Below are 27884 nucleotides of genomic sequence, written 5' to 3' on the forward strand. Positions count from 1 at the left end.
CTTTGCTTGTTTCTTCCTTTCGGCCTCTCCTGAAACAATGAACAAACTGAGGGCTCGGCTTGGTACCGAGCGTACTCACTCCGACGTTCAAGTCAGTAAACTTAAAGAGATTAAGTTGTGTGTTACTTGGCAAAGTATATTGTAGAGAGATAAGGGAGTTTATACCAGATTAATAGTGAGTTTATGGATGAATTATTGTGGATCGTTTTCTCAATGAGGATTGAAGAGTATTTATAGACTTTCACCTTTTGTCACGTAGTGACCAAGTGGTTAGCAGGTGGAAAGACTGTTCTACCCTCGGTCGAGGGACCCATGGCGGCCGCGAGCTGGTTGACTCCATCTTGGGGACTTGGATGTGAGTACGCGGATATGCCTCTCGGCCGGCTAGTTGCCGAGACCGAGACCCAAGTGACAGGCCGACATGTTGCGTCGGTTAGGCTGTCTGATACGTTGACTTGCTGTGGATATCTTTGACCTTGCTCAATATGTTGACTCGGTCAGCGGGTGCAAAATATGCCCCATCACTAGTAATTATCTACTTCGACTTTATTAATATCTCCTTTTTAAAAATCGAGTACTCCATAGAATTAGCTGAACCAGTACTTGTGCACATCTGATTATTCAGTTATCACACATACTCGGAATTTACCTAGTATATACACGTCAGATAAAATACTACATCTAAAAAAAAGATGATTTTCGTAGTACGTATTTTACTCAATACAATACACATCTCCCCATTGTACCCTTTGCATTTCGTACCCACTATATACATCTGAAAAAAAAGAAAAAAAAAACGCTCCATCAACCTTCAGGCCGTCACCATCAAATTAAACAACTACTTTCCCCCGACAACCACCCTTCCTCTACTCCTTTGCCACAACCATCTCCCCTTCGCCATTGTCGTATAACGACAATTGTGGGCCAGCCTATGGGTGACAAAGCATCACCACCAATCCTTCTCTTCCAGTGATGTCACACTCTCCCCTCCCCTCATCGACAGCAAGCACATCCCCCCTCCTCCGACGAATCTACCAATAGTTCAACAAAAACTAACCTTAAATTCACCAATTTTTTGGTGAATTTAATTCATAAGTATGCATTTAACAATTAAATATCTTTTAAAATTCAAACTATAGTTTATAATTGAATAAATTTGATTAGTTTGACATATTGTGCGATTTCTAATCGAGAAAATTAAATTTAGAGATAATTTTAACCAAGGGCATATAAATGAAAATTATCGCACAAAATGTACTGAAATTAGAAAAAAACTACATCGCGGAAATAAACTATGAAAAGTAATTAAATACAAAGTACTCCTATTGTTTTTAACATTTTTTTTTTTTGTAATAACGAGATATATGACCGTATTCCCTATCGACAATTGAGACAATCTCCCTCGAAATACTAAAGGCTAACTTAAAGAGTAGCTACTACTAACATTGGAAATTGATAGTCTTCAATTCTTCATCAATAAGCTGCCTGACGACGATTGACCACTAGACCGACCCTTTAACATACTTTCCCAGAAAAAAAAAACAATTAAAAAACATAATCAAACCCGCCAAATAAAACCCCCAACTTTAACCCTTTTAACCTTTACCCAAATTCACACTTTACTCTTTCATTATTAGTTGTTGAGAGAGAGCACAATGAATCGTGGAGGTCGTGGTAATTCAAGAGGCGGTAAATCGCAGGGCTCATGGCGTCCTAAACCTGCTGATTCTTCTCCTAATAATCAAACCCCTGTAATTATCTATTCTCTTCTTATTATTTTTTAATTGTTTTTACTCTATTTTCTGTATTTTGTTATTTTTAAATAATTACTCATATAATTGATCTGCCCAGTTTTTTCTTTTGTTGTTTTATGCACAAATTGGTGAACTTTTCCCGGTTGCAATTTGCAATTAGTCTCTTGTGAAACGGTTTTACAAATTATCGTAAAGTCATCCACTATGGACACTTCTACCCCCATGGTATGGAGTACTCCGTTTCGGTCATTTGTTGTCCTTTTATTTTGGCACAAAAACCAAGGAAATAGGGGATGACCAATTACTAAATGACATGTGGACCAAATTGAATTGAATGTGAAAGACCAAATTGTTAATCAAATGCATTCCTAAAATAGAAATGACAACAATTGACGGAATAGGACAATAAATGACTGGGAGTCTGGGACGTAGGGAGTATTTGTTAACCGTTATTTTAAATGCAGTTATTGAGGAATTCGTTACCGGTAATGATATAAGGTACACTAAGAAAAAATTCCCGAAATTTTAACTAAAAATTCTGAAAATTTCATCCGCCAGGGGCGAGTGCCCCTGCTAGCCACCCCTAGCTCCACAACTGCTGCTAGCTCCACTTAGTTCCGCCACTGGTCATGAGTAACAACAGTCACTCGTCCAATGACTTTACCTGATAATCAACCTCATATCAGTAGCAATTTCGGAGTGTTGACGGTCTCCAGTTTGATTGTTGATTTAGTCATTCACATGTGGTTTATGGTTTCGATTTATATGTAATAGCTGCCTTGTCATGACACAGGTCCGAGATAACGATAACGTGTCTGCTGGTGGGAGTATGTCAAGTGCTTCTGTTGAAAAACCGTATAGCTTGGGGCAAGCAGCTGAGAAGAATTATGGAGGTGGTATGTATAAGAATGTAACTCCTGCTACACGCCAGAGAGGGGGATGGGGTACGTTTGGCAGTGGAAGTAGTATTAATGAAGGTAATGTGGGAAAATCAACACCGTCTTCCAATGCAGTTGAGAAGAATTCTGGAGTTGAGAAATCAAATAGCTTAGGGCATGCAGTGGAGAAGAATTCTGGAGGTGGTATTTATCGGAATGTAACTCCTGCTACTCGCCGGGGAGGGGGAGGGGGGTGGTCTAACTTTGGCAGTGGAAATAGTTCTAGTGGAGGTAATGTTGGACAATCAGCATCATCTTCCAATGCTAGTAGCAATGCTTCTGGTTTTCACCCTGATGAACGATTTGGATTAGGATCTGGTCAATTGAACTTGAGTGGTACTGCAAAAGCTCCGAGTAAAGAAGCTAGTGATCGTTCGTCAGTGAATCTTGATCGTGCATTTATGGAAAGTCTTGTCCATCCCACGGAAGCTGCTCAATTGTCTGGGGAATCTATGCCTTTAAAAAGTTGTTCTGAAGTCAAGACTCAAGAAAGTACTGATAGTTTACGAGAAACTGAAAATTCTGAATGTCCTATAGAGAAATTTGATCTTTGCCCACCACGGAAATCAAGTGTGATCAAACTGAATGCATCATTAATGTCAACGAATAGGGAGAAGCGTAAAGAAAAGGAACGGTTGAGCAGTGGGCTGCAAGGTGATATTTTGAGATCCGGGATGGTGCTGCTAAAAAACTATCTTTCAATATCAGAACAGGTGCCTCCTTTTCTTAAATTCCCTGGCTTATGTCCTTTCATTAGATTTCCATGGCTTAACCATTATTTTTCTGAAATATCATTTTGTATGTTTATCTTTGATGAGGCGCCGTGTTTTTTTCCTTTGTGGTGTAAAAGAGACACAAACTTGATAGTTCTGTTGATGGGTTGTGAACCTAGGTCATGATCATGAGTACCGCTTATCGATGACTTTACCAACTAAGTTAGTTGACATTTGCTAGGGGCATATGATGCGTTGCAGTGCGTTGAACTTCCCAAGTCTTTCCTCCCTTTATTCATTCACTTTCGCCTATATTGTGCAGGCCAGTATTTTAAAAATTTGCCGAGAACATGGTCTGGTGAATATGGGTTTCTACCAACCGCAATTTGGTGAAGGTGGGAAGATGCATCTGAAATTGATGTGTTTTGGTCAGTTTTGGAATCATGAGACTAACAAATATGAGGAAGTTCGACCAACAGATCATTTAAAACCACCACCTATTCCTCCGAAACTTCTTGAGTTGGTTGATAGAGCAGTCAAGGACTCGCAATCTCTTATTTCTGAACGTGAGAGGGTTAAAAATGTAGAGTCCATACTTCCATCAGTCAAGCCAGATATCTGTCTGGTTAATTATTATTCAAAAACTGGACGTCTTGGGCTACATCAGGTTCGTCATCTCATGTTTTGTTGGATACTTCAATTATTTTACGTCATTATTTGCTGCTTCTCATAAGAGATCTTCCTCTTGTTTATCCCAGGACAAAGACGAGAATCAAGAAAGCCTGGATAAAGGAATACCGGTTGTATCTTTCTCCATCGGCGATTCTGCAGAATTCTTATACAGTGATCAAAGAGATGTTGAAAAGGCAGAAAAAGTCGAATTAAAATCAGGAGATGTTCTAATATTTGGTGGAAAATCCAGACTCATTTTCCATGGTGTTCCTGCAATCATACCCGACACTGCGTCCAAAATGTTACTCGATGAAACAAACTTCCGCTCTGGTCGTTTGAATCTAACCTTCCGACAGCGTTGCTAGAACCTTATTTTCCCGATCACTGGTCAAGGGCTCAAGGCTGTCATCGTTTTGTCTATATATCGGTGTTTTGTGATGTACTATGTTGATGTAAGAAAACATGTCAAGAAAGAAGGCAGCTTTGAGTACTGCAAATTCCTGATGTACTGAAACTGATTTACTTGTTCTGTGATATGCTGCTACTAATGGTATTATAGTCCCTATGTTCATTTTGAACCCTCTCGCCTTTTTCCGTCACATATTTGCGATTGAAGTGTTGTTGAATTCCATATCAGGAGAGTTACACAGCAGAATAGCAAATCAGTTCTCTATTGAACAATTTAAAACAATTGTGATTTGATACTTGAGTCGTATGAGTCGAAAAAACACGTGGTTTATTCAATTATGTATTTTTTCCGCAACTTTTCCATTACACTCTTCTCAGAAACAAAAAAAATATAAGTTCTTTTTTTCTCTTCCTTTCAAAAATTATTCCGATCTTACGTTATGGACCCATTTGTTACAAATAGTTTGAAGGGAACCCAAAAGCCGAATTTTTAGTTTAGAGCTAGCATTAAAAGAAAAAAAAGTTCTTGTAAGTTGTATCCACACGACCACACGTATCTTTTGAGATATACTGCATTGTCCGTATAACTAGGTTTAAACCCGTGAAAATTCACAGGTCTGCTTTGTCTATATAATACGGAGTATCATTTTGTATATTGTTTCTAGTTTTGATAGAATATATCATTTTATATAAGTTAAATTGATTGTGATTTGGAGATCTTTATTGTATTATTATTTAAAAATGGGCTAATTTTCTACCCTATTTATTTTAGAATATAATAACTCAATAATTGATGACACGGTTTGTTTTGCACTTTTTCATGTTTTGATGTAGAAATATATACGATCTGATGAAAATTATGCCATGTGTGTTCATTTTGAAAGATAACTTTGTCACGTATCTACTCAGCATTATATTAACCTTTACAATTTCTTTCTTCGAAATGTGAGAACAGTCTTATAAAAAAGAGGGATACATCCCGTACAATCAACTACAATTGATAATCGGTTTATAAATCGCGATTCGTTGGTCTTATCGGTTTACCGGTTCGTAAATCACAATGTAGATGGATATATGATACCTTGTACATGAAATTAAGATCAGTCAAATAAAAGCCTTGTATTTAGGCAATGACTTAAATGCATTTATAATACTCAAGAATAACATTTACATATTTGCATGATTTGAATGGAAAATCAAGATTTATGTCCCAATTTTTTTTGTACGTTTTTAGCACAAAATGAACACTTTTATAGTCAATAAATACCACAACAAAATCAACCCTATTAACTTAACTATATATATTGGCTTCAAACCAAAAACATGCAATATCTTTAGCCTTAAAAACAATTAATGAAAAAAAAAATGAAATCTTTTAATTCAAAAATTACCACATTTTTCACACAAATATTTGTTCTAATAACTCTCATTTTATTTCATGCAAATTCAGCATTAAAATATAATAACCCTAATAATAATGTTGATAAATTTCTAAATTGTCTTCCCTTACACACTAATGCATCAATACCTATCAACAAAGCCATCTATACTCCAAAAAATGCTTCTTTCCCATCAATTTTGCAAGCATATATAAGAAATCTTCGGTTTAATGTATCGACTACTCCGAAACCTCTAGCCATTATTGCTGCCCTAGACAAGTCTCATGTCAAAGCAACTGTTATTTGTGCTAAGGCAAATGGGTTAGAAATTAGAGTAAGAAGTGGTGGGCATGATTATGAGGGTCTCTCTTATGTATCCCCTAACCCTTTTGTAATACTTGACTTTTTTAACCTTCGGTCTATCGATATTGACCCGGTAAGTCAAACGGGTTGGGTTGAATCCGGGGCAACTCTTGGTGAATTATACTATAATATAGCAAATAAGAGCAATACCCTCGCGTTTCCCGCGGGGGTATGCTTTACTGTTGGAGTTGGTGGACACTTTTCCGGGGGTGGGTATGGTACTTTACTTAGGAAATTCGGGTTAACCGTGGATCATATCGTGGATGCCGAAATTGTGGACCCATTTGGTAGGATTCTTAACCGCGAAACAATGGGGGAGGACTTGTTTTGGGCTATTAGAGGTGGTGGCGCGTCTAGTTTTTGTGTTGTTTTACGATGGAAAATTAAATTAGTTAGGGTTCCTGATACAGTAACGACCTTTCTTGTACAAAAGAAATTAAACGAAAATGCAAGTGACATTTTCTATCAATGGCAACATGTCGCACCTAATATCGACCCTAATTTGTTTGTTAGGGTGCAAGCGCAGGTCGTTAACAAGGTTTTGAGTTTAAGTTTTATAGCTTTGTATTTGGGAAAAGCTAGAGATTTAGTTAATTTGATGGACAATGAATTTCCTCTATTGGGATTAAAACAACAAGATTGTGTAGAACAAAGGTGGGTAGAATCTCATTTATTGTTTAATAATCTTCCTTTAAATACTCCCCTAGACATTTTTCTTAGTAGAATACCATATATGCATCTAACCTATGATAAGCACAAATCGGACTATGTCGAAAAAGCGATCCCTAAGGCGGGTTTAGACAAGTTATGGGAAAAGATGATTGAGTTCGAGAATGTAACAATGCAATTCAATCCATATGGTGGAAAAATGGGTGAAGTTTCGGAGAATGCAACACCGTTTCCTCATAGGAAAGGGAGGCTCTTTAAAATTCAATACCTTGCGTATTGGGCTGATCCGTCACTTGAGGTTCTTCACGGGAATATGAAAGCAATTAGAGAGGTTTACGGGTTTATGACTCAATTTGTGTCGAATAATCCGAGGGAGGCGTTTTTGAACTATAGGGATATTGATATTGGTACTAATGTGAATAATAGTACCGGCTTTGCCTTCGACTTTTTTAAGGGGAACCTCAAGAGGTTGTTGATGGTGAAGGCTAGGGTTGATCCTACAAATTTCTTTAGGAATGAGCAGAGTATTCCTGTTTTGCCTAGTTACACAAATAGGGTCTGAGTATTAGTCTTTTTCCTTACGACTATTTCAAAGCTTTGTACTATTTGTTACACATCACAAGGAATAATAAAAAAAAGGTAAACAAATAAACAGGAGCAGGAAAGAGTATGTGTTACTTGTAGTCAAAGCTACTTGCCAAACTACAAAGTATTCCTATTTTGCCAAGTAATAAGCTTGAGTTTTAACTTGCATATGTTTCAAAGCTTTGTATTTGATTCTTGGATTTAAAACTACTTGTCAGACTGTTTAATAACATGTTCAAAAGGTTTTGAGAAACGAGGCCTGTACTCGGTCGTTTGTTCTTTTTTGCTAGCCGAATGTTAAATTTGAGTACTATTTGCTATAAAAACTAAATTTTCTATTATATAGGCTCTCAAATTGTCTTATAAAACCGGTCATTTTTACCTTTTATTAAATTAACAACATTTAGAACCTTCGGGTTAAGCCACCTCGATCAGCAGATACACAAAAGGGTAACTAACTTACCAACTTCATTTAATTAAAATAGACTTCCTAAAATAAATGTAATATGTATAAAATATAATTCTCATAAAAATATAAAATATACTTATAAAACTAATAATAAAATAAATTTAATGATAAAATAATTTTAAAATGTAATTTTAATTTAACACATTAACTTTTTTATAACTTAAGCAGTTAAGCCTATTAATATTATTCAGTACGTTTTCCCTGTGACGGATATTCCGTCACAAGCTAGTGACAAGTCAAATATCACCACATAGTAAATAAAATAAACCCTAAAACTTGGGAGAGACGGTCTTACAATAAATTATTGAGAGGGCAGTCTTTCGTACCTTTTTATTTGTATTTCGTAACCCTTTTATTGTTGATCGTGACATAGTAATTTAGTACCTATTTAAATAATAAATGTACCTATTTTATCTTTAATCGTGATTTGTACCTATTTTATTAACTTTGGTACCCACTTTTTCTTAAAATTATAAAATAGTCTCTCAATAAATTTATTAAAAGACCGTCTCTCAGGAAACCTACTCAACAAACAAAAATAAAAGTGTCCAAAAAATCACAAATGATTTATTTTTATTTATTAATATAAGATTTATTGACCTGTTACAAGCTTATGACGGACAATCCATAGAATTTGTGATTAACATTACATTGGAAATTGATAATTTTCACCAATATTCAATACGCTACCTGACGTTGACACTTGACACTCTTACCACTTTGCCTCTTACATACTTCTCCAATACACAAATTCTTACTTAAGACGGGCACTATCCGTCTTAAGTTGTAGACGGATACCGTTTTGTGAGACAAAATGCCCAAATAGAGATAGTGGGAGGCACATGGGGGTGTCCCCACCTTGTCCCCCATATTCATTTTGTGAGTGTAACTACCCGTTTTAAGATTCGACCCGTCTTAAGCAAGACTTACTCTCTCCAATAAAACATAATAAAATCCGCCAAAATAAAAGCCCCACTTTTAACCTTTCACTCTTCACACTTTACTCTTTCATTATTTGTTTGAGAGCGATGAATCATGGTGGTCGTGGTAATTCAAGAGGTGGTAAATCGCAGGTTTCATCGCGCCGTAAACCTCCTGGTTTTTCTCCTAATTATCAAAACCATGTAATTAATTTGTCTTCTCTCTTCTCTTTTTTTATTGTTTTTACTCTAATTCCTCTACTTTTTTTTTTGATAGGCTCTACTTTTGTTTTTAAATAATCACCCGTATATTAGTGTGGTTCTCGTGCAAATGCATAGTTTTTTTAAGTAAGGATGTTATAGCGTTTATAACAATTAAATTACGGTAATTTAACTCCATTTTAAATGTAGTGATAAAATATATCATTGGTAGTATTTCATATTAAGAATGGAAAAATACACCAATAAAATTGTATGTTTTGCTGAAACTATTTTGTCAATATTGCTCCTTACAATAATATTATCTCATTAGGGTAAGATTATTAGTAGTTTTGAGACAAAATTTTGGTAAGTCTTAAGACAACACTCATGAGTTAGTGGCGGAGCCAGCCAGGATTGTAAGGCAGCAGGGGCGAAAGAGAAATATTATAAGGGGGTCTCGAAAAAATTTGAAAAATTTAACTAAAAATTTCCAAATTTTTAAACTTCAGCGGGGCGGTCCTTCAGCTGGGGCGACCACCCCACCCCTGCTAGCCCCTCTCGCTCCACCATTGCCTATGACTACCAATAATCTACTAAAGTCTTAACAAAGTCTTAAGTTGAGTCTTGACTCAATTTAAGACTTTGGGTGAGTTGACTCCACTTTCTGGAAAAGTAAAGTTTGAGGTGAGTCTGATTGATATGTATGGAGTCTGAGCTGAGTCTGAAAAATAAAGAAATAATAAAAGTTAGTGAGAAGCTGATGTGACATAGTTCTAAGACTTTTTTTTAAGACATCTTCGATAAAGTCTTAAGACTTTAAGACTTTAACTTTGGTGAGTCTTACCAATAATCATATCCTTACATCTACTAAAAGTATAACCATTAACTGATGATCTTATAGAGTATAATTAAGTTAAAGATATACTCCGTAGCTAGAAAGAATAAGTTAGTACTCCGTATGTCACAAACTTATAATCTGTCACCTATACCAACTCCTATGGATTATACTTTTTAAAATGAATTAGCAACATTTTTATATGATGCGTTTAGAATAAGTTAGTGTCACAAACTCATAATGTGTCACGACTAGGGCAGAGCACGAATCAGATATCTGATCCAAAATGCTAGTTCGGATCGGATATCCATATTAGAAATCCTGAAGTTAGATATCCAATATCCAAATCAAATGTTTCGGATATTCAATGTTCGGATATCCAAAATAGTCGGATCGGATGCGGATATCCATACTTTTGAATTTACTTTAAAATTAAGTTTCAAACACGATTATATTCATCGTCTTATATGATGATTTTTTTTAGTATTCTCGCTTCAATGTTCTCGACATAAAATTTAAGTACCACCTACATATTTCTCTAGTATTTTAAACATTAATTAAGTTGTTGTATAAAAAAAAATTGTATTTTCTTGAAATTATACTAGAAAACTATAGTTTCGGATCAGATCAGATATCCAAATGTTTTAATTCTAATATCCATATCCAAACCAAAACCAAAGATTTCGGATCGGATATTCAAACCAAACTTAACTTTTGGATCTGATAGCCAAAAATTCGGATCGGATTCGGATCGGTTTGGATGATCGGATTTTTTGCTCAGCCCTAGTCACGACGTTCATTTTTTATTTCAATTTTTAAAGTTTAGTGAGTTTTTATTCAAAATAAAATGATGATATATTATATTAATGAGAGATCGACTAATAAGTGATTTATACTCCAACAAGAGTACAAAATTTTGTGCTAGTGACCTTACACGAGTTGCTAAAATTATTTTCATAATAACCAACTTCTCATTTATTTAGTAAGACCATCTACAACAACAATAAGATCTACACCAATTCATGGACTATACAACCAGTTGTATATGTTGTACGGTGTAGAAGCTGAGCTTTGTGATAAAGTATTTGAGCTTTGTGTTAAAGAATATGAGCTTTAGTAGAAAATATTGAGCTCATTCATTTACACATTAAAAACACTAACTTTGAATTAGCTCAAAAAAAATACATATAAGCTCGGATTCTTATACCTTGGTTGTACCATGCTTATGGTACAACTGGATGTATAATCCTATTTGTGGATCTACACTCATAGTTGATATTTTTACAATTATTACCCCACAACAACAAAAAGAACTTATCTAAAAATGACTTTTTGTGAAACTCATCATATTTGGATGAGTTTCACAAAAACTTGTTTTATGATAAAAACTTTTTTATTGTTGTGGGGGAATGAATATGTAAATATCAACTTTAGGAAGGAGTCTTTTTGTTGTTGTAGGTGGCCACAATGAGAGAATGATTGCATTTTATTGTATTATTGATCTAATTGACATGAAATTTGCTAATTGTTATATAAAATTTTAGGGGAAAATATCATTTTATGATAAAATGAGGTGTATAGGTTGAGGACCCACAAAAAACAACAAAAACTTTTTGTTGTTGTGGATGCTCTAAGGATACTTGTTTTAATAGATATGGCCAAAACAATTTTCGTGTGAGACGGTTAAGCTAAAAAATAATTTAAAAACAAAATGCTTAAAACAAAAACATGTTGAACTGTAAATTTAATTGAGGGTAAATACTGTCTGATAGTAATTATCACATATTGGTTATATCATTTGATATTAGGGATGAATGACAATGGGAAGAATCTTAAGGGGGTGATTTTATACAAATTAATAGATAATAGATTGATTTTAAGCAAATGACATATAAATAAAAAGAGGATAATGAGACCAAGTAATGAGGGTGTGGACGACTACAAAGCGTCTTGCTTGTGACGGGCTAATCCCGCCACAAGCGGAAGACCTCTCATAAAAAGGGAGAGGGGACAAGGTGGGGCACCCCCCATGTGCTCCCCCACTCACCTCTCATGGGTATTTTGTAAGAGGAAATGATATCCGTCACAAGCTTGTGACGGATATCGCCGTCTTCAATGAGATTTTGTGGGACGACTATTAGAAGGTGAATAATTAGGGGGGGAAACTTCGGCAAGAACATTTATAGTTTTGTTAATCTTTTAATATACAGGGTATTTGATATGGTTTGTTTTTTTCTTTTGATGTTTTATGCACAAATTGGTGAATTTTTTCCGATTTATTGTCGTGGTCCATTAATTTTGGAAGTCTCCTGTAACACAGTTTTACATTAAACTATCGTTAAAAACATTTCACTATAAACACTTCTACCCCTCCTAGAAACCATGGTACGGAGTATTTGTTAATCGTTATTTTAAATGTAGCTATCAAGGAATTAGTTTTACAATATACTTGTGCAAAGCAAGTATATTGTAAAAACCGACATACAGAAGAATTTGTAGTATACAACACGTACATATTTTGACGTTTGTCGCGCTTTAAAAGGTACTTCCTTTTTATTTTTTTTTATTTTTATTATCTTACCATTTCTCTATTATATATGAGGAGTACTTTATTAAAACGATCCTGATAACAGGCGCCCTGGGGGCGTTTGATACTCTCCTTATTACACTCCAGACTACCGACAAAGCTGTTTCATTTCAAATAATTTACTTCGTACAACACAACTATTCACCCCACATTCACCATCACTGCGTACTAATCTACTCCAACCAGCCAAGTCGCCACCACCACCCTCTGTCCCAATCACCACCACTGTCATCAAAACGTCACCAGCTTTATCGCCGTTTTCTGACCACAACCCTCCTCTCCATACTCAGCAACGACTTTTAACCCGACCACCCAAACTTAACGCAAAACTCAGGCCCTACACCTAAACCATCGACTCGACAACAACTAAAACCACCACATGAACCACCCGTATATATTGTTTTGTTTCCGAAATTTTCTCTGAAAAGATTTTATGGTTCGGTTTTACGAACCGCGCGGTGCCGTAAAACCAAACTAGAAATTCTTTTTGGGGGACTCCGTCGGTTTCGCCGCCGGAAAACAAACCATTAGACACCCTAGGAAGGGAGTGGTGAACCCTTTTGGGAATGGATTTAGCAAAGAGCTGTAGTGGTCGTTGGGGATGAAGGTTGTCGAAATGAATGGGTTATGGTGGGGCGTTGGATCCTTACCATCATTGAATTGTTGTTGGTTATAGATGTTTAGTTGGATTAAGGGATGAGTGAGAAGCTAAAATATAAGTTACGAAGGAAACGGAACAATAAGTCCGTAGATTGCGGCTATGAAATATGCAGAAACTAAATTCGTAGCACGTATTTAGGATCATAAGTGTATATTTGTAAATTTGCATAGTCTAAACAAACGCCCCAGGGGCGTTCATTATCTTTTGCCTTATTAAAATGAGAAAATAAAGACACAATTTAGTGAGTTGATTATTAGTTTCATGTGTCTTGATCATTTGTGTACCTTCGATTAAAATATTAAAATGGCACTATGAATTAAAAAGGTAATTAAATAAATGAGAAAGGGAGTATTGTATATTCCGAGGTTGCTGCTAGCTCCCCTTAGTTCCGCTACTGCTTACGAGTTATGAGCAACACCAGTGACTCGTTCACTGACTTTACCGGATAATTGACCTCATCTCTGTAGCAACTACTGAGTATTGACGTCTCCAAAGTTTGATTGTCAATTTAGTCATTCAAATGTGGTTTATGGTATCGATTAATACGTTATATCTGCCTTGTGGTGACACAGGTACGAGATGATGTGTCTCCTGGTGGGAGTGTCTCAAGTACTTCTGTTGAAAGTTCATATAGCTCAGGGCATGCAACTGAGAAGAATTCTGGAGTTGGTATGTATGGGAATGCAATTCCCGCTACTCGCCAGGGAGGGGGATGGTTTACATTTGGCAGTGGAAGTAGTTATAATGAAGGTAATGTGGGAAAATCAACACCGTCTACCAATGCAATTGAGAAATCAAATAGCTCAGGACATGCGCTTGAGAAGAACTCCGGAGGTGGTATTTATCGGAATGTAACTCCTGCTACCCGCCGTAAATCGCAGGGTTCATGGCGTCCTAAACCTCCTGAGTTTTCTCCTAATAATCAAACCCCTGTAATTATCTATTCTCTTCTCATTTTTTTACTTTAATTTCTGTATTTTTGTTTTTAAATAATTACTCATATAATTGATCTGCCAGTTTTTTCTTTTGTTGTTTTATGCACAAATTGGTGAACTTTTTCCGATTGCAGTTAGTCTCTTGTGAAACGGTTTTACAAATTATCGTAAAGTCATCCACTATAGACACTTTTACCCCCATGGTATGGAGTACTCCCTCCCTTCCGGTCATTTGTTGTCCTTTTGTTTTGGCACAAAAACCAAGGAAAGAGGAAAGAGTCAATTACTAAATGACATGTGGAACAAATTGAATGTGAATGACCAAATTGTTAATCAAATGCATTCCTAAAATATAAAGGACAACAATTGACGGAGACACCCTAAAATGGAATAGGACAACAACAAATGACCGGGACGGAGGGAGTATTTGTTAACCGTTATTTTAAATGCAGTTATCAAGGAATCCGTTTTACAATATACCGGTAATGATATAAGGTACACTTGTAAAAAATTCCGAATTTTTAACTAAAATTCCGAAAATTTCACCCGCCCGGGGGTGAGCCACCCTGCTGGCCACCCCTAGTTCCACCACTGCTGCTAGCTCCGCTTAGTTCCGCCACTGGTCATGAGTAACAGCAGTTGCTCGTTCAGTGACATTACCTGATAATCAACTGATAGATGAACCAACTCAACCAAAACCTTAAGGTGATGGTTGAGGCCCAACTATTATAAATATTCCTATTATCAACCTCATATCTGTAGCAACTACGGAGTGTTGACGGTCTCCCAGTTTGATTGTCGATTAGGTCATTCACATGTGGTTTGTGGTTTCGATTTATATGCAACAACTGCCTTGTCGTGACACAGGTCCGAGATAACGTGTCTTTTGGTGGGAGTATGTCAAGTGCTTCTGTTGAAAAATCATTTAGCTCAGGGCAAGCAGCTGAGAAGAATTCTGGAAGTGGTATGTATCGGAATGTAACTCCTGCTACGCGACAGAGAGGGGGATGGGCTACGTTTGGCAATGGAAGTAGTTCTAATGAAGGTAATGTTGGAAAATCAACACCGTCTTCCAATGCAGCGGAGAAGAATTCTGGAGGTGGTATTTATCGGAATGTAACTCCTGCTACTCGCCGGGGAGGGGGAGGGGGATGGTCTAAGTTTGGCAGTGGAAGTAGCTCTAGTGGAGGTAATGTTAGTAGCAATGCTTCTGGTTTTCACCGTGATGAACAATTTGGATTAGGATCTGGTCAATTGAATTTGAATGGTACTGCAAAAGCTCTGAGTAAAGGAGACAGTGATCGTTCGTCAGTAAATCTTGATCTTGCATTTATGGAAAGTCTTGTCCATACCCCGGAAGCTGCTCAATTGTCTGGGGAATCCGTGCCTCTAAAAAGTTGTTCTGAAGTCAAGACTCCAAAAAGTACTGATAGTTTACGAGAAACTGAAAATTCTGAATTTCCCATAGAGAAATTTGATCTATGCCCACCACGGAAATCAATTTTGAGACCTGGGATGGTGCTGCTGAAAAACTATCTTTCAATTTCAGAACAGGTGCCTCCTGAAATTCCTTCTGATGTCCTTTCATTTCATTTAGATTTGGATGGCTTATCATTATTTATCTTTGATGAGGAGACGTGTTTTTTCCTTTGTTGCGTGGAGAGACACAAACTCGGTAGTTTTGTTGATGGGTTGCGAACCTAGATCACGGTTCACGAGTACCGCTTATTAAAATTTTTACTAGATAAGTTAGTTGACATTTGCTAGGGGAATATGATGCTTGTGATGCGTTGCATTACGTTGAACTTCCCAAGTCTTTTCTCCCCTGCCTGCTTATTCATTTATCGTTCATCTGTACTGTTCAGGCCAGTATTTTGAAGATTTGCCGAGAACATGGTCTGGTGAATGTGGGTTTCTACCAACCACAATTTGATGATGGTGGGAAGATGCATCTGAAATTGATGTGTTTTGGTCAGTTTTGGGATCCTAAGACTTGCCAATATGAGGAAGTTCGACTATCAGATCATTCAAAACCACCACCTATTCCTCGGAAACTTCTCGAGTTGGTTGATAGAGCAGTCAAGGACTCGCAATCTCTTATTTCTGAACGTGAGAGGGTTAAAAATGTAGAGTCCATACTTCCATCAGTTAAGCCAGATATCTGTCTGGTTAATTATTATTCAAAAACTGGACGTCTTGGGCTACATCAGGTTCGTCACTTCATGTTTTATTTAGACCTGGCAAACAGATCGTGTCGTGTTGTGTCGTGTCATTGTTTGTCAGCTCTATTTTACATCATATTTTGCTGCTTCTCATAAGATATCTCCCTCTTGTTTATCCCAGGACAAAGGTGAGAGTCAAGAAAGTCTGCGTAAAGGAATACCTATTGTAACTTTCTCCATCGGCGATTCTGCAGAATTCTTGTATGGTGATCAAAGAGATGTTGAAAAGGCAGATAAAGTCGTATTAGAATCAGGAGATGTTCTAATATTTGGTGGAAAATCCAGACACATTTTCCATGGCGTTCCTGCAATCATACCCGACACTGCTCCCAAAATGTTGCTCGATGAAACAAACTTCCGCTCTGGTCGTTTGAGTCTAACCTTCCGACAGCGTTGCTAGAACCTTGTTTTCTCGATCACTGGTCAAGCGCTCACGGTTGTCATCGTTTTGTCTATATATCGGGTGTGATAGAAGATATTACGGTATATTGTAATATACCGTAATCGGAATAATATTAGTCTTATGAAATAAGATTTATTATGCTACTACTATTAGAAGATACGATTATTATCTTCAGGGTGTTTTGTGATGTAATATGCTGATGTAAGAAAACATGTCAGAAAGAAGGCAACTTATGATGCACTGAATTGATTTGCCTGTTTTGTGATATACGAGTATATGCTAGATTATTGCTAGTATATAGCCCTTATGATCATTTTGAACCCTCCCCATTTCTTTTCATTTTTTTTCCATTTTTTTTATCCTGGAACGATCTCACGGTCTTAGTTTTAAACGATGGATGATGTGGAGGCGATGGAAAAGTATATCAAATTAACGTATTAGAAGAAATGGACTTCTCTCGTTTTCATAAGAAATGAAGACGATCCTAGCTCATTAATATTACCATTGAAATAGAATGTCAACCTTTTTTTGTTATGGGAAAAGATGATCGAGTTTGAGAATGTAACAATGCAATTCAATCCATATGGCGGAAAAATGGGTGAAGTTTCGGAGAATGCAACACCATTTCCTCATAGGAAAGGGAAGCTCTTTAAAATTCAATACCTTGCGTATTGGGCTGATCCGTCACTTGAGGTTCTTCACGGGAATATGAAAGCTATTAGAGGGATTTACGGGTTTATGACTCAATTTGTGTCGAATAATCCGAGGGAGGCGTTTTTGAACTATAGGGATATTGATATTGGCACTAATGTGAATAATAGTACCGGCTTTGCCTTCGACTTTTTTAAGGGGAACCTCAAGAGGTTGTTGATGGTGAAAGCTAGGGTTGATCCTACAAATTTCTTTAGGCATGAGCAAAGTATTCCTGTTTTGCCAAGTTACAAATAAGCTTGAGTTTTAGTAGTCTTTTTACTTGCATATGTTTCAAAGCTTTGTATTTGATTCTTGTATTCAATAACTACTTGTCAGCTCGTTTAATAACATGTTCAGAAGGTTTTGAGAAACGGGGCCTGTACTCAGTTATTTGTTCTTCTTTAGTAGCTGAATGTTAGGTTTGAGTACTATTTGCTACAAAAACTAAGTTTTCCATTATATGGGGTCTTGAGTTAAATATCAAGTTTTATAATTATTACTTTGTATTTTTTTTTTAATATTTCTATCTAAAAAACCGCACGATCTACACTAATTTAGGTATCAAAAGAGTTCGACTATACACGAAACTAAGTAAGCGCATACTTATTGTAAATTCACTTTCACTTATAATTTCAGTTCATAACAGTGGAGAACATTAAGTACGATTAATCTGGTTCATTATCTTTGAATATGTTAAAAGTGAAAAGTAAATATTATAAACTTTACCAAGTAGTTAAACAACAAAGCCCGTCTAGCTCAGTTGGTAGAGCGCAAGGCTCTTAACCTTGTGGTCGTGGGTTCGAGCCCCACGGTGGGCGTTTTTTTTTCTAAGCAAAAGCCATCGAGCAAACTATACACAAAATTTCAGTATTTACATTCATCAACTATACTTCTAACGCGTTATATATACCTGTACCAGTAGCAGTTCCAAAACCACAGAATCATCCCGTCCAAACAAAAGTATGTTCAAACAGTACAAATATATACACCACATCTTCTCAATGTAAGCCAACTAGAAGTGAACGGTATCTTCTTATGGCGAATTTTTCAAGACGATTCTATATCAATTTATCTGTGTTCTGCCTTCAATGTGTGTGTGAGGAGAACTTCTATCTTGCCTTTGAATCGTTGGCTTTGTTCCGGAAATTCGAAAGTGAAAAGAATGACTTCGGGGCTGACAAAAGTAAATGAAGCATCGTCATGTAGATTTCAAGAAGCTAACCACCCAAGTCACTATATGAACATTACCGCTACTCGGTCGAGCGATGGGAATATGCTTAATTGTAGGGGCCAAAAGAATTAACAGCAGAAGTTTTTATTTATCAAGGCTTCATATCGGATGAGGATCTCTATCCATTTTAAGAGTTCCATTCACTTGGCTAAATATATTTATGGGATATTCTACGTGCTAATCCCGTGTTTTTTTTATTTTCTACATGGTAACCTCATTTTCACCAAAAACGCCTTTGACTGGCCATAACTCACAACCATGAGTTACGAAAGCGACAATTTTTTTTTCAAATTAAAGATATCATAAACGCGGTCAATTTGAAAAAAAAAATGACGCATTCGGAACTCGCTACAAAGAGGTACGAGTACGATCAGTCAAAGTTTAAAGTTTGACTGACCGTAATTCTTGCCACGAGTTCAGAAACTGAATTCTTTTTTTTCCAGATCAAAAATCTAGTAAAGCCTGTCTATATGAAAAAAAAAAATCGCCGCTTTCAGATGTTTTGATCGTGAGTTATGGCCAGTCAAAGGCGTTTTTGTTAAAAACGAGGTTACCACGTAGAAAATAAAAAAAAAAACAAAAACACGAGGTTACCACGTAGAATGTCCTATTATTGATTGACTTGAGAAAGCAAAAAAATTGATTATACTCCCTTTGCTTATTTCTTTCCAATAGAGCATTTACTTAAATGAAAGATCTTAAAAACAATACTACGGAATATTTTTCCTACCATTTTTCGACTCTCCTAATTGTATTTAGGACTGGTGCATGTGGCATTTAAAAAAGGATACAAGAAACGGAGTGAGTAATAAACTGACAAGATGATGAGTTTAAAGAAATAGGTCAGTAAGGAATGTTAAGAAAAATTTACCTTTTAAAGAACTTCCGGACAAATGTTCTTCCTGCAATTTGAAATTTGATGTAGGTGTTCGGATTGAGGTTCGTAATCCTTGAACTGCAGTTAAACAATCATTACAGAATATCCCTTTGTAAGTTTGAAGTGTTGTAGACTTGTAGTCGTGACGAAATATGCAACCAAAGCTTTAAGCAAAAACAGAAAACAAGCAACATTACCCCTATCGATTTTTTTTAATAAAAAAATTAATTTCGACATTGAAGAATTTTAACTATCAAGAGAGTTCAGATATAAACGAAACTAAGTCCGTCCATTTAACAGCGGAGAACATTAGTTACGACTTAGGATTAACCTGGTTCCTTGTCTTTTGAGTTCGTAATGTCAAAGTTAAAAGGATTCAATTGTACCAACTACTTAATAAACAAAGCCCGTCTAGCTCAGTTGGTAGAGCGCAAGGCTCTTAACCTTGTGGTCGTGGGTTCGAGCCCCACGGTGGGCGTTTTTTTTTTTGGTTGTCTTTTTTAATCGTAAAAAGTAAAAACACATGCAGTGGACTATGCATGAATAGCATGAGCAAAGGCCAATGATCGAGCAACTACAGTAATCCATATGATTAAAGGGCTCCCGCAAACAGCGGGTAGGGGGAGTCGGATGTTAGGAACACAAAGCGACTGTTTCAGACTTCGGTGACTCATAAAATAAAAAAAGTGGCAAAAGTTATATCTAATGCTATTACTTCACAATAAAAGAATTCCCACCGGTGAGCCATTTTACTTTATTCCATCATAAACTAGAACCAAATAATAATGAATATTTGGCTCGGTAGGAAATAAAAATCAATTAAAACAAAATAAGATAAATCAAATTAGATATCAAGAAGAAAAACAATCTAAATGAAACAAAAGCAGCTGATTACTTTTCGCAAGCCGAAGAAGACTGACATATCACTCTTAACAGTTAACACAAATAAAAGGAAGGGTTTTTAAGCTCATAGATAAAAAGAGAAATAGCAAATCACCTTGTTCATTGAACATGTCACTTCCATATAATCCTTTGTCAGAATTATGATTCTGTGAAAATCCCATTCTCGATTTCCTCAAATCTTCTGAGGAACGATTAGCGAGATCTCTTCCATCTTCGCTATCCTCTCCCTCAGATGTAGTAGCAGATATCCAGTCCGCCACACTCTCAGAAGCATGATTTTTCCTACCAAATTTGAGGAATCGCCTTAGACCTCTGGTTACATCCTTGCGTGAGTAGCTATGACAACTGTCCATACCAACAACGGGTTTCTGAACCGCTCCCCATTTCTTTCTCATTTTGTCAGCCTCCACCTCCGCCTGAGAAAGAGTGTATAAGTTCCACGATGCAGGGCTCCCAGATGGTGAGTCCGACGCATCAATGTCTGAAATTTCATGGGAATATGCAAATGGGTTTTGTAAGCGTAAATTCCAAGATCCAGGGCTTTCCCCGGGTGAGTCTGAAGTGGACCCCATGGAGTGAAAAAGAGTAGGCATGGAAATAGGAATGTCTTCTGCATTATTGTTTTGATAAAGAGAATTTCCGGACTTGTCCGATTCATGGCTCAGTCTTCCTTTGCTATTGTCAATATAAATAGATTCTTCCACTACTACGGTTTCATAGACACGCTCCTCGTCTTTGGCTAGATCCATCATCTCTTCTGTTCCGAAACTTGCATCACCAAAACCATGTTCATTTCTTGCAGCCTCTTCCATCATTGAAGCTTTTGATATACCATTACTCTTTATCGGAAGAGCCTTCGACTCCATGTCAGAGAGTTTTCCATACTCCGCATTCTTCTCTATATGATATTTGGAAGGCATGAACTGAGAGTCATCTACATCATCAGAATAGCGAGAAGTATTCATTTCCATAGTGGTAGGCGTGTTCTTTTTCGATGACTGAAGTCTCCTTGACTTTACTTCATTGGCCAGGCACAAGTCTTCACTGATTTTATTTTTCCGAGCATGATTTCTTTCTTGAACATGGGCTGGCTTGCTTCCGCCCGATGATGGACTCGTGTTTTCTTTCCTCAAATCGGAGGAATTAGGAACTGATTGTGCCAAACGATTGCCATACAGCGTTCTCCGTCTTCCGACACCAGGCTTAAAAGTTTTACCGGATGACTGATGAATAGGGGTAGTTGAGTTGCGGGTTGTAGGTGACGTAGTAATTTTGTTTGGTAGAACCCTTTTTCCCTGTGTACTTTTCGAAGAGGAATCCTTGGCGCTCATGAACGCATCTGTAGGCTGTTACGGAAATGAAAATCCATGGTGAAAACTTGAACATATAACAAAGAGAAAACATACTTGGCAGGCAACTGTGTTACTCTGACTCTCCGACCCGGCGTCGTGTCTGACACGTGTCGGAATGTCAGATACGGCTCTCTTGTGCGAAGTTTTCTATTTTGTGGTCTAAAGTGAAGTGTCGTGTTGTGTCAGACACGTGACATGGCAGCTAAGTGAGTCCCACATTCATTCTTCATGACGGACGAACTAAATGCAATATGTAAACTATCTGAGGAAACAAAGCGAGCAGATACCTGGTCTCTCTTCATCGCGGATTGGGTATCGTATGACTTCAATTTCTCAGCCCTTTGACGAGTATCATAGGCAGAATATCTCTTTACAGCAGAACTTGCCAACTTGACCTTCATTTCAGCTCTACTTTTCTCAAGGCTATCATGCATTGCCTTCATCTGAGCTTCCTTCTCTGGCCTACTTGAACTCCAGTCTTCCCTTAATCTCGCATCCCGCTTTTTCATATATTTCTGATACAGTTTTCCTTTAGACCCATCTGAAAAACTAGGACTGTAAATGTTATGCTTTGGTACGACGTAATGATTGTGATTATCAACAGTTTTTGACAATGGAGTAGTATTGAAGCTATCCATTTCTCTAGAAACTTTGGCAGGCTTGCCATCCGTTTCTTGCTTACAGGTCAAGACATCATCCCTAATTCTCCAAGCAGAACTCGACTGGTCACCGGGGACACGAACTTTATGCTCTGCAAAAAGCTTCTCGAGTTCCTTTGCCTTTACTTTTAGCTCATCATTCACTCCCAGGGTCCCTTTTGCTCGACTCTCCTTTCCGACTCCACGCCTTGTCATTTGACTCTTTAATGATTCCAAATCACTTCCTTCAGATTTCTCAATTTCTGATAAAGATTGACATCTAGGTTGAGCAGGCACTGGATCAAGCTCAACTCGTATGCTCTGAATTTCAGGTTGCAAGTGAATTTCAGAGGGCATTGAACCCAAATCACCTTCACTCTGAATAGAGGGACCAAATTTCTTGATCTTCCCGGGCCAGGATTTGACCTGGACCTGCTTAGAGGTTGATTGGGTTCCAAACCCAAAATCGTCCCCTCTACTGAAAGATGCTGTTCTAGACCGGATCCCACCACCATCCGGTTGATCCTTCTCCAATGATCTCCCTGAGAATGATGGAAGCTTTGAATTCAATTCAGACGATGCAGGCGCTGACTGAGAACCAAATTCTGCCTCCAAAGGCGGTTTAGAATTCTTATCCCCTTCCTGTGACGTTGGATCGAACGGATCCTTAAGTTTTGGAGGGAAAAAAAGACGTGATGATGAACCCGAGGATGTAGGAGTGTTTCCGTTGCTATCAGGTTCCTTTCTCTTTCCACTGACATCAACGTTCATGTCGGTGGACCCACTCCATCTTCTCAAAACAACCTTTTCAGTGGATGAGTTGACGTCCGATGATAATCCTTGAAGCTCGGATTTTCCACCAATCATTGTGGATGTTGTATCACTAGTAGAGGGAGAATTCTGAGCCTTATTTTCAAAAAGATTAATTCGATCCTGCACACTTGGTCGCCTGGTGAGTTGAGGCTTCCCAGCTGATGTGGAGGCTGACTCGCTTGTAGCTGAGGTGGTTGGCCTCATAGCATTGTCTTTGTCAGAGTCTTTATTTTTAATACTTTCTCTCGCATCCACATCATCACTAGGACTGGGACTTGGCTCCCTAGAAAAATGTCGTGAAGGGAGGGTGACTTTGGTATGGTCATCAGATGGGTCATGAAGGAACATGTCGGAGCTAGCGGAGGAGTGAAGAACACTATCAGATGAGGCTTTCCATGCTACTGTTGTGTTGTTGTCGGAATTAAAGAGGTCAGAACGTTGCTGTGCAAGGGTGATGAATTTACTGCAGGCGTTGCTGCATGAAATGAAAAATTTTAAACACTGGACTCGAAAAACTTCTTTTAAGTGCAGAAAGTTTAGCTTGCTATTTAAGATAAGACACCGTGAAAGAAACACATTTACCAAATCTGAAGTTAGTCTTTACCAGATAGATACCAAAATTTTTAACAGGAATTCAAAAGCTCATGGAGATCAATGCTCTCCAAAGATAAAACAAGGGCGAAAATGAAAAGCAGGGCAGAAAACAATGTAGCATAATGTATGTTTGCTTTGAGAAAAAAAAAAAAATATTACCTGAGGCGATGAGAACCGAAGTGATCTGCAAAGAACTGAAGTTCCGAGACAGTTTTGAGATTAAAACCAGCAGCAGATGCACAACTACATGCTGTCTCCAAGGCCTGTTTTACTGCAGAAAGCCTTATATCAATGGCTCTCAAAAGCTCCATCCTAAATAAGTGTATGAAGTCAAAAGGAATAAACGGATAACCATTGTTGCACCCTATCAAAGTTTAAGATGACATACAGAAAGTAAATGACCTAGAAAGTGTTAGAAAGGATACAAAAATTTCATCCGCCATTTTAAATGGATGTTTTCAGGAGGCCATACAGTAAAAACTTGTAATCTCGTGTTACTCCGACTCTCTGACACGGTGTCGTGTCTGGCACGTGTTGGATACGGCCACTTTGTGCGATTTTTTTTATTTTGTGGTCTAAACCGAAGTGCCGTGTCCTGCGACAGCTAAGTGAAGTGTTGGACTAACATAGTTTGTAATATAAAACATGATCAAGGTCAAAAGAGGAGTTATAATATTCAGACAGACATTTAGGTAATTATAATGTTTTGACAATTTATTACCAAAAAATAATGATAAACTGGAAAGAAAGAATAAGCAAATTGAAAATTTTACTTGGTTGCATCAAATGCCGCAGTCACTCCGTTACCAATTCCACCTGGAGCAGAAAATTCAATAATAAAATAATTGAGAATTACAGAATAATTATGTAATCAAGAATAAAAACAACACGAGTTGATATTAATTGCGGATTTCCAAACAACTTCCAAATGTGGATCACTGGGGTCTGGGGAAATAAAATTCAGGTTGTTAAAAAATTTGAAATTTCAAATCCGGGGGGGGGCGCCCTGCTAGCCCCCCCCTAAATCCGCCACTGACAATGCCACTGTAAGATATAAGAGTATAAGACTATGTATTCTCACACTCATCGACTGTCTGTCCTCACTGATCATAGTTTCAAGTACTCGAACTGTTGTAGTTTGTACACTAGCTTCTCAGGCAATTTACATGCCAAATAATCTCTTTTTTCTATGACAATATTAGACATAAAAGTAAGATTTAACAAAATTCTGAAACAGGTTTTGATATAAAGTAATCGTGCAATGGTTTTGAAACGTTCTCCATCTAACAAGAACAAGTTGATGTAAAAGCACAAACAAGTAGAGGTACCTGATGTACCAGATTCATGGTCGGCCGCTCCCTGAAAAAAAAGATTAGTTACTTTAGCATATTAGAAGTCTACTAGACGTGCTCAAGTACACGGTGTATTAGAAGGGGCATTGGTAACCTGAGAGTAGATTTTTCGAGCTGCTTCCAACTGAGACATTTCTGCATCATATGTATTGACCATTTCTAATACCTCAGGTGTACTAACAAACCGGACAAACCTGGATATATAGGTGACAATGAAACACGAAATTACTTGTCAATTTCCTTTGCACGAGAATTAAGGAGCAAACTATGATGTGGATGAAAATGAACGTTGAGACAAGGCGTCCAGAAAAAAAAAAGGAAGTTCATTTACAGGAGTATAAATTAGGGTTCAGGTAATAGAGATCACAACCTCTCAAGAGTTCCCTTCGTAAACCATGTCTCCACATTTTTATTTCGCTCAACATCAAGTTTAATTGACTTCCCAGCAAATGCAACTTGCTCTTCTGCCACTTTCAAGTGAGTAACGAAAGGTTTTACAAGTCCTGATGCAAGCTTCTCCGTAGTTCCATCATAAGAAACAAATAACTCACATCTGTCAAGTAATCAAGGATAATGAGCATGCAAAACAACTAGTTGCAATAGTTTCAGAAGACATAGAATATCAAATAGTCTGGCATAAGACGCGCTCACATGTGAGCATGGTATTAGGTACCGCGAATGGTGCGTTTGAATCAACCCATATTCTCACATATTGCTCATTAAACAAAAAGGTTAATGAGTTGGTCTCTCATATCTGAGACTGTCATATCTATGCTTTGTGATCGAATATTGAATCCTCACCGTGATCGTCCAGGAGACAGTTGGAAGACAGCGTAATCTAGAGGCACATTGGATTGCATTTTCTTCTTTACCAAGGTGTCGTAGTAATCCCTTTGTCCTGTGTACCAGTTCAACAATAAGATCCCAGTGCAATTTAACATAGAATAACTACTAAAATAGGAAACTTGATATTTCACATTACCAAAATTCAAAAAACACAATCAGAAAAGGAATGGTTACTACGACACCTTCGTTACTAATTCCAAATACGAGTCCATTAACAGAAAACTCAGTCTAAAGCGAGACACAAGTAACTGAAGTGGCAATCAATGAACTAGTGTACTATCAGTATTAAACCCTAAGAATTAGCCAAAAACTCGCTTCCTAACAGAATTGCGGAAACAGACAGCTAGGCGATTGAAGCCCAACTAAACAAAAATGTAGTCAAAGCTACATAGCTAGTAATTAAAGTGGCAAAGTAAATGAAGACGTATAGATAGTAAACTCGAGAATTCAACAGCGTAAACTACAGTTCTAAACCGAATTGCCACAGCAGACAATGTACCTTCCAAACAAGTTTGAAACTACATCAAAACAAGTCCATCATCACAAAAACCTAGCTTAAAGCTAGATAACTAACAATCAACCGAACTTTAACTAGCGAAAAAACATCAGTATCAGCACCCTAATAAATACCAGCTCCAAAACAGCAGAATTGGAGAATTTTGAAAAAGTCAAGGATCTAATTGAAGAACAAACAGAATACCAAAACACAAACAATGCACTAACTAGCACATTCCAAAATAAATACTACCCAAGTAACAAAATCAAACAATTAATCAAAATTGAATCTTAAAAAACTATAAACTTACTCAAAACATAAAAAAGATGTGATCTTCAATCAACCCATATAGATCATTTCCAAAATTCTCATTTTTCTGTCAAAAACACCAAAAACAATCACAAGTTTTTGTCTTTACTATCCAAACTAACTAAAACCAATCAATATATCCTTATCTTAGTATCTAATTACAATTAAAATACAGAAACATACAAAATTCCAGATTTTTTTCCTGGGTTTAGAAATTTTGGTGGGGTTATGAACAAATATATTTTAAACAAAAAGGTACAAAAATGGGGGGATGAAAAATACAAGTACAAGTTAAAAAACACAGGTGGGTTTTGCTTTACTCCTCAATCAAAGTGATCCCCCCACACACTTATCTGAGAAGTCACTTTCTTTGTTTTTCAGAGAACAGTTGCACACTATTTGATGATCACAAATTTTTGTTGAAGCGGGTATATCCGTCTTAAAGTAAAACGAGTTAAATAGGTTATAGAAATTATTTGATGATATACAAATTACAGATTACAGATATGTTGTATATACAGTGTGAATCTACAGTTTATAACAGAAGAAGGGGGAGTTTAAAAGTTTAATTGGAAGGGTTTGAGTTGACTAAGGCAAATTGTTAATGTTGATTGAACAATTAAACAAATGTCCGAGAGACCAATGAAATTAGAATCCCAGTTCTGGAGTTCATAAATGTTGAATACAGCGTATTGTGATTGTTCGTATGTTGATTGAATTATGTTGATTAGAGATTTAGGCTGCCTGCTTTTTTTCTGCTTATTTTCACTTTCACTTGATTCGATTCAAAGACAAATTTATTCATTTAGTTATTCCATTATTTATTGATTCGATTCAAATTCAAATATATTGATTGATTAATTTCAAATATATATTGATTCACTTGATTCAAATTCACTATATTGATTCGATTCGATTGGCTTAATTTCAATTTCATTCACTTCAAATTCAAATTTCTATTCAGGTTAAATTCACTAAATTCAGCCAATTTCAATTTTGCGAATCTTAAACTTAATAGTTTTTATTAATATTATATATTTATTATTAATATTAATATTATTATTAT

General features: G+C 36.9%; 5 protein-coding genes and 2 non-coding genes across 11 annotated transcripts; 6 read left to right on the forward strand and 1 right to left on the reverse strand.

The window, feature by feature from the left end:
• The first annotated feature begins 1494 nt into the window (after positions 1-1494).
• Positions 1495-4655, forward strand: LOC141591724 (uncharacterized). The gene is made up of 4 exons (XM_074412155.1): positions 1495-1751; positions 2548-3405; positions 3728-4072; positions 4164-4655. The coding sequence occupies exons 1-4, from the start codon at positions 1656-1658 to the stop codon at positions 4440-4442; spliced, it is 1578 nt and encodes a 525-aa protein (XP_074268256.1). The 5' UTR covers positions 1495-1655; the 3' UTR covers positions 4443-4655.
• Positions 4656-5850: 1195 nt separating this feature from the next.
• Positions 5851-7458, forward strand: LOC141589711 (berberine bridge enzyme-like 8). Its single transcript, XM_074410337.1, has one exon. It carries the CDS (start codon positions 5851-5853, stop codon positions 7456-7458), a length of 1608 nt encoding a protein of 535 aa, XP_074266438.1.
• A 1440-nt stretch (positions 7459-8898) lies between these two features.
• Positions 8899-16959, forward strand: LOC141591725 (uncharacterized). Its single transcript, XM_074412156.1, has 5 exons — positions 8899-9074; positions 13727-14086; positions 14957-15643; positions 15955-16299; positions 16433-16959. The coding sequence occupies exons 1-5, from the start codon at positions 8979-8981 to the stop codon at positions 16709-16711; spliced, it is 1767 nt and encodes a 588-aa protein (XP_074268257.1). The 5' UTR covers positions 8899-8978; the 3' UTR covers positions 16712-16959.
• Positions 16960-17308: 349 nt separating this feature from the next.
• LOC141589713 (berberine bridge enzyme-like 17) lies at positions 17309-17662 on the forward strand. Its single transcript, XM_074410339.1, has one exon. The coding sequence runs from the start codon at positions 17309-17311 to the stop codon at positions 17660-17662; it is 354 nt and encodes a 117-aa protein (XP_074266440.1).
• Positions 17663-18152: 490 nt separating this feature from the next.
• Positions 18153-18225, forward strand: TRNAK-CUU (transfer RNA lysine (anticodon CUU)). The gene has a single exon. It is a non-coding gene; the product is annotated as a tRNA-Lys (tRNA).
• Positions 18226-18292: 67 nt separating this feature from the next.
• On the reverse strand, positions 18293-27522 carry LOC141591722 (uncharacterized). 5 transcript variants are annotated; one of them, XM_074412152.1, is made up of 12 exons: positions 27107-27124; positions 26820-26885; positions 25969-26065; positions 25538-25720; positions 25262-25361; positions 25144-25174; positions 24589-24631; positions 23975-24127; positions 22058-23696; positions 20513-21764; positions 19510-19593; positions 18293-18581 (listed from the first exon to the last, which is right to left on the reverse strand). In XM_074412152.1, the coding sequence occupies exons 3-12, from the start codon at positions 26025-26027 to the stop codon at positions 18517-18519; spliced, it is 3609 nt and encodes a 1202-aa protein (XP_074268253.1). In that variant the 5' UTR covers positions 26028-26065; positions 26820-26885; positions 27107-27124; the 3' UTR covers positions 18293-18516. The 5 variants fall into 5 exon arrangements, with proteins under 5 accessions (XP_074268253.1, XP_074268252.1, XP_074268251.1 ...); XM_074412151.1 differs by lacking the exon at positions 27107-27124 and adding an exon at positions 27002-27106; XM_074412150.1 differs by having other exon boundaries at positions 26820-27522.
• On the forward strand, positions 19921-19993 carry TRNAK-CUU (transfer RNA lysine (anticodon CUU)). Its single transcript has one exon. It is a non-coding gene; the product is annotated as a tRNA-Lys (tRNA).
• Positions 27523-27884: the final 362 nt, after the last annotated feature.

The sequence above is a fragment of the Silene latifolia genome, chromosome 7, assembly GCF_048544455.1.
Source record: "Silene latifolia isolate original U9 population chromosome 7, ASM4854445v1, whole genome shotgun sequence".
Lineage (NCBI taxonomy): Eukaryota > Viridiplantae > Streptophyta > Magnoliopsida > Caryophyllales > Caryophyllaceae > Silene > Silene latifolia.

Bases quoted from the DNA above. Each gene is read 5' to 3' on its own strand.
- LOC141591724 (XM_074412155.1), top strand. From the start codon at position 1,656: ATGAATCGTGGAGGTCGTGGTAATTCAAGAGGCGGTAAATCGCAGGGC. The intron at 3,406-3,727 runs GTGCCTCCTTTT...TATATTGTGCAG, and splicing joins ATCTTTCAATATCAGAACAG to GCCAGTATTTTAAAAATTTG. The intron at 4,073-4,163 runs GTTCGTCATCTC...TGTTTATCCCAG, and splicing joins GACGTCTTGGGCTACATCAG to GACAAAGACGAGAATCAAGA.
- LOC141589711 (XM_074410337.1), top strand. From the start codon at position 5,851: ATGAAATCTTTTAATTCAAAAATTACCACATTTTTCACACAAATATTT.
- LOC141591725 (XM_074412156.1), top strand. From the start codon at position 8,979: ATGAATCATGGTGGTCGTGGTAATTCAAGAGGTGGTAAATCGCAGGTT. The intron at 14,087-14,956 runs GTAATTATCTAT...GTCGTGACACAG, and splicing joins CTCCTAATAATCAAACCCCT to GTCCGAGATAACGTGTCTTT. The intron at 16,300-16,432 runs GTTCGTCACTTC...TGTTTATCCCAG, and splicing joins GACGTCTTGGGCTACATCAG to GACAAAGGTGAGAGTCAAGA.
- LOC141589713 (XM_074410339.1), top strand. From the start codon at position 17,309: ATGGGTGAAGTTTCGGAGAATGCAACACCATTTCCTCATAGGAAAGGG.
- LOC141591722 (XM_074412150.1), bottom strand. From the start codon at position 26,027: ATGCAATCCAATGTGCCTCTAGATTACGCTGTCTTCCAACTGTCTCCT. The intron at 25,362-25,537 runs GTTGTGATCTCT...CTATATATCCAG, and splicing joins ACGAAGGGAACTCTTGAGAG to GTTTGTCCGGTTTGTTAGTA. The intron at 19,594-20,512 runs GTGATTTGCTAT...GTTTAACTGCAG, and splicing joins TGACATGTTCAATGAACAAG to TTCAAGGATTACGAACCTCA.